Genomic DNA, 20,100 nt, shown 5'->3' on the forward strand with positions numbered 1-20,100 from the left:
TATGTCTCCGTACAGCAGAAAATTGTTTAGGAGAGGAATCTTGGCTAATATTATTCCTGCTCTCTTCTCATTTTGCTGCTCTGCCTACCTCCTTCGCCTGAAAGCGGGCATGTTGAGAATAGTTGGAGAGTCATCACTACTGCATGGTGAAAATCAGCAATTCAGGGTCAATCAAAGAATAATTTTTACTTAAGTCTGCAGTATTTGCAATATTTTTTCTTGGATTGTTAAGCCTAAAATTAATATGTTTAACTGATTTGACACTGCTGTAATAGTGTTATTTAAATGCTTCCCCGATTGTTTTCAGCTTTATAAATTTGCATACAATCATCTATTATCAAGGCAGTTCACCAGATATTCAAACTATTCCTCCTATTTTAATTATTTTCCTCCTTTCATAGGTCATTGACTTTTCTGCTAGCAATCTGGCAGCCTTTATAGCTGTCGTGGGAATCCTCTCTATAATAGCACAGGTGGGTGTTGTATAAGTTGGTTCCTCCACCTGTATTATCATCAAATATGTAGTGACTGTTTCAGAACAAGAGAATTGCAAGCATTTAGTGGTTTGAAAGCTACAAGTTCAGGTTCTAAACAATTTGTACATCTATTCACAACCCCTCCTCATCAATGGAATGTTTTCAATGAAATTGACGATACTTTTGAACTAAAATTTCCAAAAGAGCGGATGAAACAATGTTGGATTAATGCAGATAATTCAGGACAAGACAGTGGTATCATGGTACTGCCAATGGATTTTAATCAGGGCCATGCAAAAAGTGATGTCTTATCTGGCTCACTTACATCCTTATGGAAAGGAAACTGATGTTTTTACCTGGTCTGGCCTGCATGTGACTCCACATCCACAGCATTGTGGTTGACTCTCAGATGCCCTCTGGAATTGCCTTGGAAGTCACTCAATTCAGAATCAGTTGTTAATGGGCAATGAGTGCTGAACTTGCCATTGATGCCCAGGTTGCACAAAAGGATAAATCTTAACAAAAAATTATAATGAAAATTAAATTTTGTCAGTCTTCCATGTGATGAATACATTTCTTGTCTATTAGTGATTGTATTGAGCCTCTTCTTGCTAGGGTACACAGTGGCACAGTGGTTAGCAATGCTGACCCTTGGCGCCAGTTACTAGAGGTCTGTGGAATTTGCACATTCTCCCTGAGTCTGCATGGGTTTCTGACAGGTGCTGCAGTTTACTTCCTCAGTCCAAACTTGTTCAAGTGCGTTGGATTGGCCATGATGAATTGTGCTGCAGTGTCCACGGCTATGGAAGATAGGTGAATTAGCCATGATAAATGTGGGGGTGGGAGTGGATCTGGATGGGTTCTCTGTAGAGGGTCAGTGTGCTCTTTAGGCCCTATGGCCTTTATCTGCACTACAGGGATTCTGTGTTGGTTACTGTTATGATCCCAGTCAGTGCTATTACTGGACAAATCAGATCCCAGTCTGAGATCTAGCTGAATTGATTTTTTTTCTTTGTTTTTCTTTCATGCACCCAAGTTTAAACTTTCTCAGTTTAAACCTTACACATTCACTTTGCTCATCACCAGCAAACAATGGTAGCAGTGTGCACCATCTGTCTTGCAGTAATTTGCCTTCAACTGTATTGTTGAAGTATGTGATCTCTACCACCTGGAAGAATAGAGGAAATAAACAAACATATGATAACACCACTGCAAGCTCCCCACAAATTGCACACTATCCCTGTCTTTGAACTATATCATTGTTCCTTACTGTCACTAGAACTCTCCCCCAACACCACATGATCTGTGCAGTTAAAGAAAGTAGTTCACCATCAATTTCTCAAAAACAATTAACAAAAGCAGCAAATGATGACTTTTCTTTCATTTGAGGAATAGAATTCTTTTCTGAAAGAAATGTATTGGATAATATACTTGAATCTTACTGTCCAATGGAAAATTATACAGTATTGGCATTCAGTGTTTTTTTATATTTATTTCCTTTTAATTAGATCTATTATTTTTACTGCCAATTATTTTGGTTGGAGGAATTTCAACACCCGGTGATTTTAACATTCATTATCAGACCAATATGATGCTGTTTGTGTTTCTACACACTTTAATTACAGTAAGCAAAGTCTGCATGTGGCATTACCATTTTTAGAAATTACTGTTCAGAATGTGAAGAAAGTTGGTAACTATCAAAGAATTTGCTGTACCATTAATTCTTTTCTTGTTTAATGTTTTAAATAATTTTCTTTTCTATGATAGAAGTTGCCTTAACTTCCTTATATCACTGACAATGATCTTAATTTATTAACATTTGTGTAGTGTATGTCCAGTCTTGTCCATCCTCTCTCAAATCTCAATCAATTGACATTCCTTGTGTATCTGTGTTGTTAAACAAAACCCTACAATCCCATTCCAATAGTTGGTTTCTTGGTTTGCAGTTCTAATTATTTTATTTTGCTGAAGAGGAAAACTCATTTTCTGGATTCACACCTGCACCTTGCTGCATGTTACATAATTTGAATGCTTGCAGATGAATTGGCTGTGAAAGGTATCACAATATACCTAGTCACTTTCTCAGTACTGCACTTTTAGTCAGGTTAAATGAATGCTTACCTTGAGTGCATGTCATGACATTTTTCTCATTCTCTTCTCTTTTTTTTCAACTCATTGCCAATCTTGAAGCAAATTGTAAACAAACTGAAAACCACCAACTCTTGGATGTTCTGATTGTGGTTCAGTGTCCCTTGATATGAGCATTTATTCATTGAACGTTAAAGAAAATTCACATTCATTGTTAGTGGTTTGCAATTTCTTAGTAAGAAAGATAGTAACCATTTTTCCCTGCAGGAATAGAGCATTTCAGCCCTGTCAATCAGTCCATTCATTCTTCAGTGTTGAGAGTTGGGGATACGCTAACAATTTTTTTTCTCTAATTTCTGTTTTCACAGACTGTATTTCTTAGTATCCTAATGAGATCCATAGGTAATAAAAACACTGTTCTCCTTGGCCTTGGATTTCAGATGTTACAGCTGGCTTGGTACGGATTTGGATCCCAGCCCTGGTGAGCATGCATGAATCATTGAGTTACTGGCACGTATTCTGTAAAATGCGGTTCTGCAAATCCAATGATTGCAAAGAGTTATGTAGAATTTTGAGTGATTGAAGTAGTGGTTCAAATTCTCTTTTCATTTCTTTCACCCCACTATTCACTGTTGTTGCGACATGAATGCAATATTTTGAAATAAACATGCTAATACGCTTTTTATTTGCCATTTGTTATCTTAGGATGATGTGGGCAGCTGGAGCTGTGGCAGCAATGTCTAGTATTACTTTTCCAGCAGTCAGTGCTCTGGTTTCGAAAAATGCAGATTCTGATCAACAAGGTGACAACTTTGCATCTCAGTTTTTGTTGCAATTAAACCACTTTCATTCTTTGTCAATGTTAAACTTGCAATCTCTCTCTTTTCTTATGACTGCACAATTAAAATCCTTTTGGTCACTTGCAAATACATAAATTTCCTCTGGATTCAGTACCACATCAACTGAGTTATTTAAGGTGCTTCACTAGTTCCAATACAACAAATCCTGTGAGGTTTTAATAATCTATATGGCCTATAGAATCAGTAGGTTATGAGTTCAATTCGCATGGAATGGAATATCTTAGCTGACATTTCACTGCAGTACTGAGTGAACAATTCATTGTTGCTGGTAAATGAGATATTAAAGAGGAGATATTATACTAAGACCCAGACTGCCCTTCCGGGTGAATGCAGAAGATTATTTGAAGAGAAGGGGAATTCCTTCAATGTTGTAGCTGATATTTGTTCCTCAACCAACATTACAAGTGTTTGAGTTGTAATCCTGTTTCTTTGTGGTATTCCATCTGTGTATTTAGGCCATTTCTCCACAGTATAACTTTGTAATACTTCTGGGGTGACCATTCTTGCAGTTGATCATGTTAATTATCTACTTGGTAAGGTTCTAGTAGTTATGTAGATGACTACCAAGACTGATACCATCTGTGATGGTTCTGCTGCAACTGACACAATTTATCACAGATGATTGTGTTTTGAATGAGTTAATGGCTGGCAATTTCCTTTCCTTGTTTTTTTTCCTCTGCCTTTTATTTGCGCTTGCTTTTGAGAGACTTCTGCACCATTTCTTCTTTGATTGCACCAGAAACAGCGATCCAGGGTGAACTTCTCCCTGGATTTGAAGTCCATGTCAAAATTCCTTTGCATTGTCCTTGTAATGCCTTCTTCGACCTTCATGCGATACAGGCTAGAGTGAAGCTGTGCATAAAAGATTCAGCTTTTGATAAATGTTTGTTAAAAATTCTGGCTACATGATCAACCCAAATCTGTTGTGATCCAGCTGAATTCATTGACTGTAAACTGCTTTAGGGCAGTTATTTACGTGGCACCTTTCACAATTTTAATAAGTTAACATTAGGAACAGGAGTAGACTGAATTGTCCCTCAAGCCCATTATGCCATTTAGTACAATTAATTTGATCTCAACGCTACTTTACTGTTAGATTTCTGTATTATTGATTCTACATAACTCTGTCTCAATAAAAACCAAAAGAACTGCAGATGCTGGAAATGAGAAACAAAAACAGAAATTGCTGGAAAAACTTAGCAGGTCTGGCAGCATCTGTGGAGGGAAATAAGTTAATATTTTGGGTCCAGTGACCCTTCTTCAGAATTATCATCTATCTCAGCCTGAAATGTATTTAATAATGGAGCAACCACAATTTTCTGGGGCAATGATTGCAAAAGATTTACAGTGCTTTTAAGTGAATTTTTTTCTCCTGATGTCAATTTTAAGTGATCAGCTCTTTATCCTGAGACTCTGACCCTGTATTCTAGATTCTAGGAGCAAGTTGTAATCAGTTGTCTAAGAAGTCAAGCACTTTCAGAATTCTTGGTTTTGTGAGATCACCACTTCTTTCAAATTCCAGAGAGCGTAGACCCAATTTATTTGCATGATAATGACAGACTATTTCAACTTTGGATGCAGTTGGGTGAATCTTCTCTGACGCAAAGTATTATATAAGTACATTCATGTAACATATATTGTCCAATGTAAGCCTATCTTTCCTTAAATATGGAAACCAAAACTCTCAGTACTTTAATGTCATTAAAGGCCTTTGCAAATATAACAAGACTTCCTTATTCTTTAGTTACCTTACAAAAAAGGCCACAACGCAATTGTCTTCCATTGTAGGCTAACTTTGTGCTCTTTGTAAGTCGCCAGAATATTTATAAGTTTTTAAAAAAAATTCTCCTCTCTATTTTTCTGGCCATGATAAATACAGTCACAATTCCAACATTATATTCCTGCCAACGTATTGCCCATACACTCAAACTATCAGTATTTCATGTCGCCTCTTTGTGTGCTCTTTGCAACTTGCATTCTCAGTTAGCCTTGAATCTGAAATAACCCGCAGAGGAAGGTATCCCGTCACCCTTTATTTACACCTGGAGAGTCCTTGACACTGATGCAGCTCTGAGTTTAGTAAAATAGTTCCATTCAAAAAAGTTGTTAATAATATCTGTGTTTTATACAAATATTGCATTGTACATAGTAGATAAATGCTTTTTAGTTGATTGTTTATTTTGTTAGAATTGAACTGGAAATAGAGAACATTTAAAGTCTTCCACATATTGTTTGGTTTTGAACCTTGTTCCATTTTCCCAAAGTAGGTATCCTGGCTGTCTTTAAATTCTGCTAGAATTGTACAATCTTCAAATGACGCAGCACTTGTCTGAAATCTTGCTAGAATAGAAATCTGTGAATGGATGACAGCCCCACTTGTCAGTGACACACCTGGTTAACTGCAAACATTCTGTAACTGATCTGAGCGGTGTGAAGTCTCAGGTTTTAATCATTCCACAGAAAATCTGGACCACCCACAACTACCTGAGAGTCAACTAGAGAAGGCATGTCCACTTACTCCACAAGTAGAACATGTGGGAGTCAGTATTGTAATGGTAATGTCACTGGGTCAGTAATCAAGAACTTGAGGCTAATGTTCTGGGAGCATGGGTTCAAATCCCACAATAGCAAATAGTGCAATTTGAATTCTTTAAAATTGGAACTTAAATCTACCCTATTGGTGACCACATGAACACACTCTTGCTCTGTGAAAATCCATCCACTTCACAAGTGTCCTTCAGGGAAGGAAATCTACCATCCTTACCTGGGTTGCCCTACATCTGACTCCAGACCCACAGCAATGTGGTCAACTCTTAACTGCTGTCTGGGGAAATTTAGGGATGGGCCACATCACAGGAACAAATTTTCAAAAAATGAATAGCTCAGGATGTGACTGCAGCCACCGTGTTGTGCACGTCCATCCTAAGAAACCTATTCCTGGTGGAATCTCAATCATTCACACTGTCAGCTGAAGTCATTGAGTAGATTGTTAATGTAGATATTAGACTACAACTTTTGCCTTATGATATGAATAAAAAGAAAAACCGAGACTATTTGATCTATCTTTGATAGAACTGTCCAGCCACACTCATTGCCCTGAATCTCTTTGTAATTTTCCTGTGATTTTTGTTTTAAATCCCCTTCAAGCTGTTATCTGTTTCTCTTTTGAATGTTACCATTCAAATCAGCTTCTCCCACTTCTTTTGTGTATTGCATCTGGATTGGAAAAATTTGGTGTATTTGTTTTTAAACCAAGGGTTGCCTCTGGTTCTTCTAATCATCTTGAAGGTGTCTGTTCTGGTTTATGATCTTCTACCATTGTAACAGTAAATAAAAAAAAGCTATGGAAACAATTCAAGATTTTTATCAACCCATGTCAAATCTCCTGCTATTGCTGTCTGTTGTAAGGAGAGTAACTCCAGTATGACCACATACCTGAAGTTTCTTATCCCTTGAACCATTGTAATACATCTCTTCTGCACCCTGTAAGATTTTGAAGTAGGATAGCCAGAATCGGACGCAATATTTTAGTGGAGGCCTAACTCCTGTTTTATACAAGTTTAAGATCACTTTTTTTTATTAATTCATGGAATAGGACATATTGGATTACCCACCATTTATTGACCACCCCAGTTGCCCTGGAGAGGGAGGTAATAAGCTGCTTTCTTGAGCCATTGCATTCCTTGGTGGGTAAAGGTACCTCAGGAAAGAAGTTCCAGGATTTGAACTGAGTGACACTGAAGGATCAGTGATTATTCTATGTTAGGATGGTGTGTGGCTTGGACAGAACTTACAAGTGGTGGTTTTCCCATTCATCCACTGCCTCCGATTTTTTAGGTAGTTGTGGTTACAGGTTTTAAAGGTGTTGAATAACTCTTAAGTTAGTGCAGTACATCTTGTAGATGTTACACACTATTGCCACCACGTGTCAGTGGTGAAGGTGGTAAAGGCAGTGCTAATCAAGGTTTATTCTAGATAGTGACCAGCTGTTTGTGTGTTGCTCGAGTTACACTTATCTATACAAGTGGGGAGTATTCCGTCACACACCTGACTTATGTTTTATGGATGGTGGACAGGTATTGAGGGGACAGAAAATGAATTAGTCACAACATAATTTCTGGTCTCTGACTGGCTCTTGGAGCCATAGTATTTATGTAGTTGGCCCAGTTCACTTTCTATTCAATGGCAACCTCCAAGATATTGATTTGTGAGAAAATTTAGTGAAGATGTTGATGTTGAACATTAGTTAGTGATGTTTAGATTCTGTTTTTTTAGAACTGTAATCGACTGATTCACTCACTTTATTAATAGCAGTAATGCAGTCTTGTCAATTTGTGTGCTACCATCAAAGATTTTTGCAGCCAGGTTTTTTTGTTCTCGCACAGTCTTCAGAATCGTATCTTTTCACATTACATCGTAAATTGCATTATCTCATTCCTCCTACGTCTTTGCATGAAGTTTCATCTGTTGTGTTTAAGTCCTCCTATAATTCACTGCCCTCTTCACTATTTACAATTGTGTTTTCTAGAATCAGTATGTTTTTTTTAGTTATGACCTGTATAAGACTATTTAGCATATCAAAAGTAGTGTCAGCTAACAACTGTTCCCTACTTTGCATTTTTACCCTTGGCTAATTTTGTATTCATGTCATCTCCTGTTTCATTAGTTACATGGGCTTCGGTTTTGTTTAAGTCTGTTGTGTGGATTTGTCAAACATCTTTTGGAAGTGAAACACAAATCAAACATTGTGGTTTTAATAATCATCTTCATTACTTCAGAAAATGGTTTGATTAAATTAGTCAAATGTAATTTATCTTAAAGGCATGTCAACAAGAACTTGTTAATTAACCCATACTCTCCCAAATGCCACTTAATTTTGTTCTGGATTATTGCCTGTTGAAGTTCCTCACTACCACGTTAAACTACCTAACCTATAGTTGTTAGACTTATAACCCTGCTCAAGTAAAGAATGGGTGATAACATGCAAACCTCCAGCTATCTGACAGGACAACTGTATCACTGAAAAGTTGTGACCAGTGCCTGTGCCATTTCCACCTTTCCCTCTGCAACTGAAGATATATCTCATTCAGGTAGTTGATTTTGAGGGTAGTTAACTGCTGTCTTTCAGTTCTTGCCCAAGGCAAATGTGCTACAACCTCCACCTCCATAAAGTTGCTTTGATTGCATCCTTTTCTGTACTGAAGATAGGTGTGAATTATTCAGTTGTTACCTCTGCCATGGCATTTGACTCCTTAACAAGATTTCCTTTTTAGATCCAAACCAGATCCAACTGTCTCTTCACCAACACTTTATTTTTATATTTGTAAAAGATTTTTGGGTTTCTTTTTTGTGCAAATGATAAATCTGTTTTCGTACTGCCTATTTGGCCCTCTTATTGCCTTTTCTATCATTTCTTTCTACTTGGTATTTTTAATTTGATTCCTTCCGCTCCTAAGCTACCTTTCTGTCATACTTCATTTTCCATTGGTATAAAATTGAAATTGGCAGTGTCTGTGTATTAGGTGCCAACAGGTGCTGTTTGAAAACCAAAATGGTACTTGTATTATGCTGTACTGGTTTTAATGCATGTCATTTTGAATACTGTATTGGTGATGTCATTGCCATGTGTAGTGAATAGCCCTTAGAAAATTGCAGAGCAAACTCCTGTGTCATTTATCATGCAATGCTGAGTGTCGCTAATTGTACAGTTTTGGAGCTCAACACATCAGAAATACCCCTTTGGCCCCTGTAAGCTGAACCTACGTTTAGTAGTGAGAAGGGCATACACCATTTTAAGAGCTTTACAAAGGACTCATCAGTCCCTTACAGATTAGGTACTGGTTTCTTCTTGCCACTGCTTGCGTTCTACAAGTAATTTCCGCTTTCTTTAACGGTTTAAAATTGCAAAAAATATACAAGGACAAAATGGCATCCTATACATCATTTCAGTATTGTGTGCTGGTCGACTAAATTGGTGTGGAAGGTCCTTTTAGCTTTTTCTGACTTCAAGGCATTTCTAGAAGCCAATGGTTCGCAGATGTAAGTGCTCCTTGTGGCTTACCAAATGATTTTGAGAATAAACACAGAGCAGGATAAACTGCTGTTACTGGAACAAAGGCTCTCTGCAATGTCTTAATGAACCAGTTCTCTTCTCTGTACTGTAGATTTTAAGAGGAGCTGGTATAATAGTGATGTCACTGGTCTTTCCATCTAGAAGTTCAGACCAATGAGTTTACATCTCACCGTGGCAGCTGATGTCATTTAAATTCATTTGGAGCAGCATGGTAGCACAGTGGTTACCACTGCTGCCCCTCAGCACCAGGACCCCGGGTTTGATTCCAATCTCTGGCGACTATCTCTGTGGAGTTTGCACGTTCTCCCCATGTCTGTGTGTGTTTCCTCTGGGTGCTTTACTTTCCTCCCACAGTTCAAAAATGTGCAGGCTAGGTGGATTGGCCATACTAAATTGCCTGTAGTGTTCAGGGATGAATGGATTTAGGTCATTTTTTTTGGGGGATGGGTCTGAATGGGATGCTTTGAGGGTTGGTGTGGACTTGTTGAGCCGAAGGGCCTGACCCCACACTGTAGGGATTCTATGATCTGATAAATCTGGAATTATAAACTAGTTTTGGTAATGGTGACTGTGAAATCATTATTGATTATTGTGAAACCACATTTGGTAAACCAACATCCTGTAATAAAAGAAAATTGATGTCCTTGCCTGATCTGGCTACATGTAATATCTGATGCTGTAATGTATTAGTTAGGGGAGAGACCAAGATGCAAATAATCTACACAAGTCCTGAAACCCTTCTAACTATTGTACCTGGAACAAAAGACATGCAGTCAAAGCTTTTTGTTTTGCAGTCTTCAACACAGAAGCAAAACTGCCAATTGTCAAAACAAAGTAACAGTTTATTCCACTTGAGATCATAAGTCCATAAAAAAATAGGACCAGGCTGTTGGGCCCCATGAGCCTACTCCAGCACTTAATAAGATCATCGGACATTCCTCACATCCACTTTCCTGCCCTTGCCCCATAACCCCTGATTCCTCTACCGATCACAAATCTATTTATCACAGACTGAAATATACACATGGACTCTGTCCCCATAGCTCTCTGGCAAGAAATTCCAAAGACACTCAACCCCCTAAGGGAGAAATTCCTCTTCATCTCAATCATAAATTGGCACCCCTTTCTTCTGAGACTGTTGTCTGATCCTGGACTCTCCAATGAGGAAAAATATCCTCAGCATTTACCTTGTCAAGCCTCTTAAGAACACTGTTTCAATGAGATCACTTCTGATTCTTGTAAATTTCAATGAGTCTCACCCGTTCAGCCTTTGTCTATAAAAAATTCCTTCATTGCCATAAATCATCCTGCTGAACCTTCTCTGAACTGCTTCCAATGAAATAACATCTTCCCTTAAATAATGAGTCCAAAACTGCGCTCCGTATCCCAGATATGGTCTCACCAGCACAATGTGCAATTGCAGTAAATATTCTGTACTGTTACACTCCAATCCCCTTGAAATAGAGGCCAACATTCCATTACCTCCCTGATTACCTGCTGCACATTAGCACTGTGTTTTGTGTTCAAGTACCCCCAAGCCCCATGTGTTGCAGCCTTCTGCTGTTTTGTCAATTTAAATGATCTCCTGTTCTCTCGCTCTCCCTTCCAATATGAACTACTTCATATTTTGTCACATTATGCTCTATTTGTTAACTTTATGCCCACTCACTTAACCTATCAATATTCCTCTAACTGTATTGCCTCTTAATCTGCCTTTCCATCTATTTTTGTTATCTGCAAACTTGGTTACGGTACATTCGCTTCCTTCCTCCAAGTCATTAATATGTTTTGAAAACAGTTGTGGTCCCAGCAGTGATCCGCATCAAATCCCACTGGCCACCAAATTGATAAAGAACCCTTTATCCCGATGTGCTATTTCCAGCCCATTGTCCAATTCTCTTTCCACTTGAATATACCACCTCCAGCACCATGGACTCTTGTGATTTTAACCTTTTGTGAGGTACCTTTTCAAATACCACCTAGAAATCCAAACACAGTCTATCTAATGGTTCCCCTGTATCCAGTCTGGTTGAGACTTCCTCAAAAAGCCCTTAATAACTTGGTCAGACACAATTTCCCTTCTATGAAGCCATGCTGACTCTACTTGATAAAATAATGATTTTCCAAATGTTCTGCTACTACCTCCTTACTAATTGATTCTAATACTTTTCCACAATAGATGTTAGGCTAATCAGCCTATAGTTAACTGCTTTCTGCCTCCCTCCTTTTTTGAATAAGTGTATCACATTGGCAGTATTTTCTGCCCTCTGGTACTTCTCCAGAATCCAAGATTTCTTGGAAAATTACAACCAATGCATCCACTCTCTGTAATTACCTCTTTTGGGATCCTAGGATGCACGCCATCATGGCTGGGGCCTTATCTGCCTTTCGTCATGTTAGTTTGTCTAATTTCACTTCTCTAGTATTAAATTCCTCCACAGTGTTCTTTAGTATTATTAGGATGTTCAAAGTATCTTCCTTTGTAAAGATTGATGCGTAAATATGTATTTAAGTCCTTTGCCATTTCCTTGGTTAACATAATCATTTCCCCACATTAATTTTCTTAGGGGCCTGTATTCACTTTGACCTCTTCCTTTTCATACATTTAAAAAGCTCTTTTATTATCAGCTTTTATATCCCTTGATAGTCTGCCCTTGTAGTATTCTCTCTGTCTCTGTCTCTGTCTCTGTCTCTGTAGTCCTCCTTTGTTGGGAAATGGACACTGGTTGAAGCACTATTATGGAAAATGCACGAGTAGTGTTGTCGTGAACATTTTGTTTAATTCAAGAAAAAGGCTCACAGCCTGAACATGTTCCACTTGCTTTTACAAAAGCCAAGCTCTTGTATGTGAACGTGTGTGGTTTGCAGAAAATTAGGTGAGCCAAATTGTGAATGGTAATTTGGGATTTTTCAGCAAATGCTGTTCAATCACGGAATCACATCTATTATTGGACGTGTATGTTTTGAGTTTTCTAAGTATGATCTGAGTATTTCTTAGTGGGTGTTGCAGGGCTGTGTGTAGCAGACACAAATACAATAGCTAATGTCAATTGCAGGCATATTTTTCTTTTGCAGTAAGTTCCCCTTAACTTTATAAATGTTAAATGTTTTTCCTCCTCATCCTCCTTTTACTTGTCTGAGAAGCAAAGCTGTGCTCTGCACCTTTCTAAATGGCTTCAGATGAACCATTCTGAGAGCCAGATTACTTAGTATTTTTGTATTTCTGGGTATGCAAAACATTCATTTCATTAAAATCCATCTGAAATTACCCTTAGGATTTACATTTGTTGGTACTGATTGTTGCTGTAGCCACCTATGCATCTATGGGTATTTAACATAACCTCGAAATAAGCACAAGAATGCCATCTGACTCACAAGCCTTCCTCCTCCAGGTGGTTGTGGCCTCAACTCTACTTTAACAAAGTAGAGTTTACACAGTCACTGGGCTTGAAACATTAACTGTTTTCTTTCTCCAGACCTGCTGTGTTTCTCCAGCACACTTTGTTTTTGTTTGTACTATTCTCACTGTTCTACATAACCCTTGACTGTGTTTATAATTCAAAAATATACCTGTCTTGGCCTTACTTACATTTGGTAGATAAGTCAGTCTCCGCAGCTCTTGCTAAGAGAATTTTGAGGGACATGGATTTTATTTAAAAGCCTCAGTGTCTTCTGAAGTAATGATCTTAATTTTATCTTTTGGTTATTTTAGGTGTTGTGCAAGGAATGATCACAGGAATCAGAGGGTTGTGCAATGGCCTTGGGCCTGCACTGTATGGTTTTATTTTCTATATATTCCACGTGGAACTGGAGGCAATCTCTGACGAGAAGGTTGATGTACAAAATCCCAAAATGGAGGTAAAATTTAATTTGATTGGTTAGCTTCTCATTCATTTTTCTTTAGATTTGCTTCAATTAGTGTGAAAATAAGCAACGTATATCTCGTTCCTGTATTTGAAAGTAGGAATGGAATAGTAGGGAATTGTATGTGATGCTTAACAACATTTTTATAAAAAAAAACTTGGGTTTCTTTTCAATTTTTCTAGCATTAATAATCCAAGTTCTGTTGATATTTCAGCTTTGAGAATGGATTAATTACAATTCTGTTTAAAATTGGCCTTGGACTTCTCTTTGAATTTTAAAAGTAGTGTCATCAGTTTCTGCCTGCCTACTGATGACACTAGTGAATGATCGTATCGGTTTTAGAGAATAAATGATCGTAAACTAATTGTAAAACTTTGCTATGCTTGAAATAATGACTGATGATAAAAAATGCCCTTCAAGGATAAAATGGATTATAATGTTAAATTAAATACTTTACCTCATCTCTTACAATGCACCATCATTATGTTTATTGGAAGGAAAGTAACCTGTTCCCATTTTTCTTTTAATAAGAGTTGCTGTTTTCTGTGTTGCAAAATGTGAACATTAATGCACTCTGAGTTACTTAACACAAAATCATGGAGTGCTTTGTATCCAATCCTCTAACAAATAGGCCAAAATGCTGTACAGTCAGATTGTTTGATAATTAATTGATGATATAATATACAAAAAAGCAACAATATTTGCATTCAAGTTCAAATCTCATTATCTATAACTTCAGAATTTTGCATTGTCTACATGAAATTAATGCAAATTATTCCTTTTAAAACAAATACAGAATTTTACTTATTAATAACTCTAGCAGTACAAAGTTGCTACTTTTCACGCTGTGTCAAATTGTGGCCTTATGGAAAGAGAATTTTCTACATTTTTCGTTGATCCTTTTCATGCATATTGCATTACCTATTATTACTACAAAATTGTGCTGCCTTTAACGTCTGGCATAAGGGTCGAACAGATTCGGATCCACTTTGTTGAATTTTATGAATAGCTTGAAGATATCCTGTAATTCAAATCTAATTTAAAAAATAAACAAGCAATTGCTGCTCTTTGTTCTTGGTACGATAACTTAATGGAGCCCAATAAGTACTTTCTTTTAATTGCCTTTCCTCTTCTTTTCACAATTCCACTTATAGGCTTGGGCTAGATTTTTATTTACAAATAAACTGATGTCTTGTCTATAATCTGACAAGGAAGATATTTTCTAAGTAGCTTTCTATCAAAACTTTTCCATAAAGGGAATAAGGCCAAAAACGCTGTGAAGTACGTCTGGTTAGCTCCGTAAGTATACTCATAGAATTTTTGAAAGTCCGCTGTATACTGATAGAATACAGTGTGGAAACAGGCCCTTCGGCCCAACCAGTCCATACCGAGCCTCAAAGCACCCCACTGTAACTGACCTAATCTATACATCCCTGAACCCTACAGGTAATTTAGCATGGCCAATCTACCTAACCTGCACATCTTTGGACTGTGGAACAAAACCGGAGCACCTGGAGGAAACCCACACAGGGAGAATGTGCAAACACCACATAGACAGTCGCCCGAGGGTGGAATCGAACCTGGGTCCCTGGTGCTGTGAGGCAGCAGTGCTAACTCCTGAGCCACTGCACTTGTCCACCTTTGGCACTTTTATTCCAGCCGTGTGCCATCCTCCTTTGAATAACGCAAGAAACTGTCCTTTGCTCTTCCTTCACTCTTCTTTCTTGGAATATTATGCTATACTAATATAATCGGATATGTGTTCAACCTTGACTCCTGATCGTCACCCTGTACAAACTCTCTGAACCCTGCCACGGTTTCTATATTGTCAGTTTATTTATCCAATATTCAATCTTGACAGTCACAAATCTCTCCATCTAAATGTCAAAAAAAATTCAGTCATTGTATTCTGCTTCATCCACAGAATTGTACAGTGTGCAAACAGAAGCTTTGGTCCAACTCATCCATGCCAACCAGATATCCTAAAGTAATCTAATCCCATTTGCTTGTATGTGGTTCATATCCTTCTAAAGGCTTCCTATTCATAAGTCTATCCAGAAATCTTTTAAATGTTGTGACTGCGCAAGTCTCCTCCACTTCCTTTGGCAGCTGATTCCATACACGCACCACCCTCTGCATGAAGGCTTTGTCTCTTATGTCCCTTTTTAAATCTTTTCCCCCCTCAGCTTAAACTTATGCCCTCTAGTTCTGGACTTCCCTACCCTGGGGAAAAGACCTTATCCATGCATCTCAAGATTTTATAAACTTCTGTAAGTTCAACACTCGGCCTGTGGTGCTCGGGGGGAAAACAGCCCCAGCCTATTCAACCTCTCCTTTATAGCTCAAACCCTCCAATCCCAGCAGCATCCTTGGTAAATTTTTTTTCTGCACTCTTGCAAGTTTAACAACATCTTCCCTATAGCAGTGATCCCAGAACTAAAGGCATTATTCTAAAAGTGGCCTAATCAGTGTCCTCTACAGCTGCAACATGACATCCCAACTCCCATACTCTGCACTGACTGATGAAGGTAATTGCCTCTTCACTACCCTGCCTACCTGTGGTTCAGTTTTCAAGGAACTATGATGTTTTTATTTGGCCACACCAACCAGGACCCTACCATTCAGTGTAAAAATACTGCCCTCATTTGCCCTGCAAAAATGCAATACCCCCTTTATCTTGGTTAAACTGCAGCTCCCACTCGTCGGCTTACTGATCAAGCTCCTGTTGTACTCCTGAGATAACCACTTTCACTGTCCGGTACACCACCAATTTTAATGTCCTCTGCAAATTTACCAACCATTCCTTCAGCGTTCAAATCCAAATCATTTATATAAATGACAAAAAGCAGAACACTGGTCATAGGCCTCCAGTTCGAAAACAACCCTCTACCATCACTCTGTGTCCTACCTTAAAGTCAATTTTGTATCTGAATGGCTAGATCTCCCTGCATTCCAAATGATCTAACCTTACTAACCAGTCTACCATGCGGAACCTTGTTGAACGCTTTGCTGAAGCAGTTATCTACAAATTCCAAATTCCAAATCCCCACTCCAGCCACTGTCTCAGGCTAAATCAGAGTGTTCATCATATAAACAATTATCATGTTCATGGTTTAAGCATAACATTTGACCCTGAGCTAAATCTGTGCTCCTATATCTTGTGCATCACAAAGACTGGCTAGAAGCACTTCCACAGCATCATTGTCTGTCAGAGCCTGCTGCCACCAAAACCCATATCCGTTGAAACTTATATTGTTTCAGAATTGATCGTACAATCTACAAATTGTGTTTGCATCAATTACCCTTTGTAAACTGTCTCATCTAAAAATGTATTTTTATGGTTACCTTTATGCTGAACTTCTTCACTTTCGATCTTCTTATTCTTTGAAATGTCTCCATGACCTTATCCCACCCTACCTTTGAAACCTGTGAGCGCTATAAAATTCACCTCCAAATTTGGTTGCCCGGAATATGTTTGCATCCTTTTCACCCTCTGTCCCGTCACTAACAGCCATGTTTTCAGTATTTTGAGGCCGCTACGATGATTCTCTCTCAAATGCCTCTGCCTCTCCACCTCTTCCTCCTCTTCTAAGTCCCTTTAAGAGCTTCTTGATCTCAATCAAGCCTCTCAGTATTCTAAGAGAAATTTGGCTTGTTTTTGTGTAGCTGTATAAGTGTAAACTGTTTGCAGTTACTGATTGCTTCTTTCATTCATTTCTTGTTAATTTCAGAATTCCATTATTCCTGGACCGCCTTTCTTATTTGGAGCCATTACAGTCCTGGTGGCTTTTTTGGTTGCCTTATTTATTCCTGAGCATAGCCTCTCTGGAAAAGCCAGTAATGGAAGGAAGCATAGCAGCAATCTTGGCAACAATCCCACTACTCCACCCATTAGTAGTGATGAGGACAATGAGCCACTGCTGCAGGACAGCAGTGTGTGAGAAGACTAGCTTTGAAGAAAAGTAGCAGCTCTAAACAAAGAACAATGTGTTGACTCCACTGGATCTCTTGGACATTGAACGATCAAATGGCTTGGGCAAATTGGAAATAATTTTGAAGGGCTACTTTGAGGACTGCAGAAGTGGATGTAACCATGTGGTTATGGTTGCTTCATTTCTAATGCAAGCTACTTGCATCCAAAGTTCAGCACTGCCAGTTCAAGTACTATTCAAAGTGTCATCCTGATCAGAGAAGTTCCATACGATGCTGATGACCAGCGCACTCAATATTTTGGAGAATGACACATTCAGAGCCACATCTCAGGGTGTAACTTACACACTAACTGAAAGGGGGAAGGAACATACTTTGTGAAGATTCAGTCTGATTGCTCAATATGTAGTAAGCTCCTTCCCAATTTGATTTCATTGTATGTCCCCTTAGCTGTAATAGTTTCGTGCTACGACCTCTTTAAACCCAAAAATGACTAAATCTACCAAGTCCATATATCATTTTGCAGTCTCTTTTTCTTTGCTTCTGTTGAATCCCTGAAACTCCATAGAATGTAAAAGATGGGGAGAAGGGACTCAAATGACTTGCATAGAAATATGTGCATAGATGTTTGAACATAGCTATGCAAATCGAAAAGTATATTTGACTTTGCCTTCCACAATACTTTGCAGTCTGTGAAACTACAGTCCGAACTTCCCTCCGCCTTCTTACAAATTTGAACCAAATTCGTGGTGGAAATATTTGTTTGTTTGTAAATGAATAAAGCAGATTCATTCAGTCACTGAAGTTTATGATAACGGGTGTAGATCCTTATGAAAACATCTCAGACAGTTGAACTTCTAAGAGTGAAAGATACTACTTTTAATTTGTAGAGTTAGTTAAGGGTAAAAGTCTGATGCCTACCTTGTGACTTTTCGTTTTGTTAGAAGGCTGTGGTTGAAGTATCTCTGTTAAAGATTATTTTTCTGATAACTTTTAGATAAGGATAAAATTGATCTGTGAAAATACACAATGGTTTTCTAAAGAAGAGCATAACTTGGATTATCGAATACTATTTTTCAAGTGAATTTTATATTTAATGTATGTGGCAAATGTTGTAGGGATTGAATGAAAAGCTGCTTTTTGTTTCGGATTTAAAAAGGTTTCACAAATTGTACAATGTTGTCCACTTTGGCAGATTAACCATGCCCCTGTTCTTTCCTTGCACTTGGCCTTGCTAACCATGCAAAGCCTCAGACACTTAATCTGCTACCTCATCTTTAGCCTATATGCAAGCTGCTTTGTAGTCCTGCTACCTTTGATTTCAATCTGTTCTCTGCTACTCCTGTGCATTAAGGCATAAGATAATTGGATTGAGTTCACTTTTGAACCTATGAGATGCTGCTTTTATGCAATTCCTTTGGCACTTGATATCGAGAAAGAAGCTTCCTTATGAACTGTTTGCTAGTTCATTCTGTTACAAAAAAGCACATTCCCATGAACCATCTTTGAACTGAGTGTACTGGATAAACTGATGAAATCGTTGCATTGAATATGATTTTGTAATTAAAGAATAGCCTAATTTGGTAGAAATAAATATTAGATAAAATTGTGGCAATTTATAATTATTGTGCTGTCATTCAGGCATTTATTTTTAAAGCTTGAGAATGATTTTTCCCTTGAATGTGGTTTTTAATGGTCTCATAATTGAAGATCATATTTTCCCAGACCTTCCAAAATGTATTTTCATGAATAAAGTTTTCATAATCCTCTGGTTTAATGCTCATGAAAGAATAACAAACTGAATGTTCCCTCATCAATCCTTTTTATGTTTGCCTTGATATTAAAGCTAATTTCCTACCAGATATTAAGTAAAAAGATGCACTGAACAAAGTCATTTTGAGAGTACTGTATGCCTTATAATAAGGTGATCATTTACTTGGTAATTTCAGTTTTTAAAAAAAATTCTAACTTCAGTATCATCAGGTCGGAAACAACATCAACATTTTTTACTGGGATATGTTTTGAGGAGAAAGAAGTAGCAAAAACCTAAACCCGGAATCTTTGTTGATCAGTCTGGCGTTGTTTGAAGAAGTGATGTGTACTGGAATTAATAAAATGTCCCCAATGATCAGACTTGCAGGGTATGTTTAGATTGCTATGGGCACAATGTTAATAGTGATCCTCATGTAACAAAGATCAAGAACCCTGTTTTAATTGTTTTTCTCAGTCTATCACCAGTCTAAAGTGAATTTTTCATTACAGAATTCAGCTGTTTCTTTGTTCTTCAGATATGATAAAGAAGTTATTTCAGTCATTTGAAATGTAGCCCACCTGATTCCTCAATATTCAAGTTTGGTAATGATCTGTACGCACAGATTGTCATCTTCAGTTTTTTAAGAAAAGTTGTATATTATAAAATATATTTTTCTGAACTGAAACTCTCAAAAGCAGAGATTTTCAGGCATCTTGGCACTGGTATTGTTCATATCATATTGGTTATATTACCATTTTCTTCAAATGTGCCTCATCTAGAACTGTAAAAACATTTTAAAAACTTCAAAATAATTTATTAAAATAAGTAAACTCAGTAAACTGGTCATTAGTGTTGTGTTTTCTGTTGTACCAATGACATTTATAATTAGTTGCCTTTGCTTGTCACTTTTTTAATTTTGGCTATTCAAAGAATTGAGATGTCTCTATGTTGTGTATTCTCTGCCTAATAATCCTACATAAAAGTTGAATTCACTCACTTGTACTTGAACTAGTTTCACTTTTGGGAGCACAGTTAGGCTTGTAAAATTGCATGTAT

At 37.7% G+C, this 20,100-nt stretch overlaps 1 protein-coding gene across 2 annotated transcripts in view; it reads left to right on the forward strand.

The window, feature by feature from the left end:
• The window catches only part of mfsd14ba (major facilitator superfamily domain containing 14Ba), an 80,727-nt gene extending 60,854 nt beyond the window's left edge, over nucleotides 1-19,873 (forward strand). The window contains exons 8-13 of one of the 2 annotated variants that reach the window (XM_059644610.1): nucleotides 402-473; nucleotides 2,933-3,045; nucleotides 3,270-3,367; nucleotides 13,210-13,355; nucleotides 15,286-15,348; nucleotides 17,093-19,873. In XM_059644610.1, the coding sequence (XP_059500593.1) occupies nucleotides 402-473; nucleotides 2,933-3,045; nucleotides 3,270-3,367; nucleotides 13,210-13,355; nucleotides 15,286-15,348; nucleotides 17,093-17,302 (702 nt within the window). In that variant the 3' untranslated portion in view covers nucleotides 17,303-19,873. The remainder of the gene's footprint in view (nucleotides 1-401; nucleotides 474-2,932; nucleotides 3,046-3,269; nucleotides 3,368-13,209; nucleotides 13,356-15,285; nucleotides 15,349-17,092) is intronic. The other variant, XM_048527466.2, reaches the window with a different exon arrangement.
• The last annotated feature ends 227 nt before the right edge of the window (nucleotides 19,874-20,100 follow it).

This window comes from Stegostoma tigrinum, chromosome 3 (genome assembly GCF_030684315.1).
Source record: "Stegostoma tigrinum isolate sSteTig4 chromosome 3, sSteTig4.hap1, whole genome shotgun sequence".
NCBI lineage: Eukaryota > Metazoa > Chordata > Chondrichthyes > Orectolobiformes > Stegostomatidae > Stegostoma > Stegostoma tigrinum.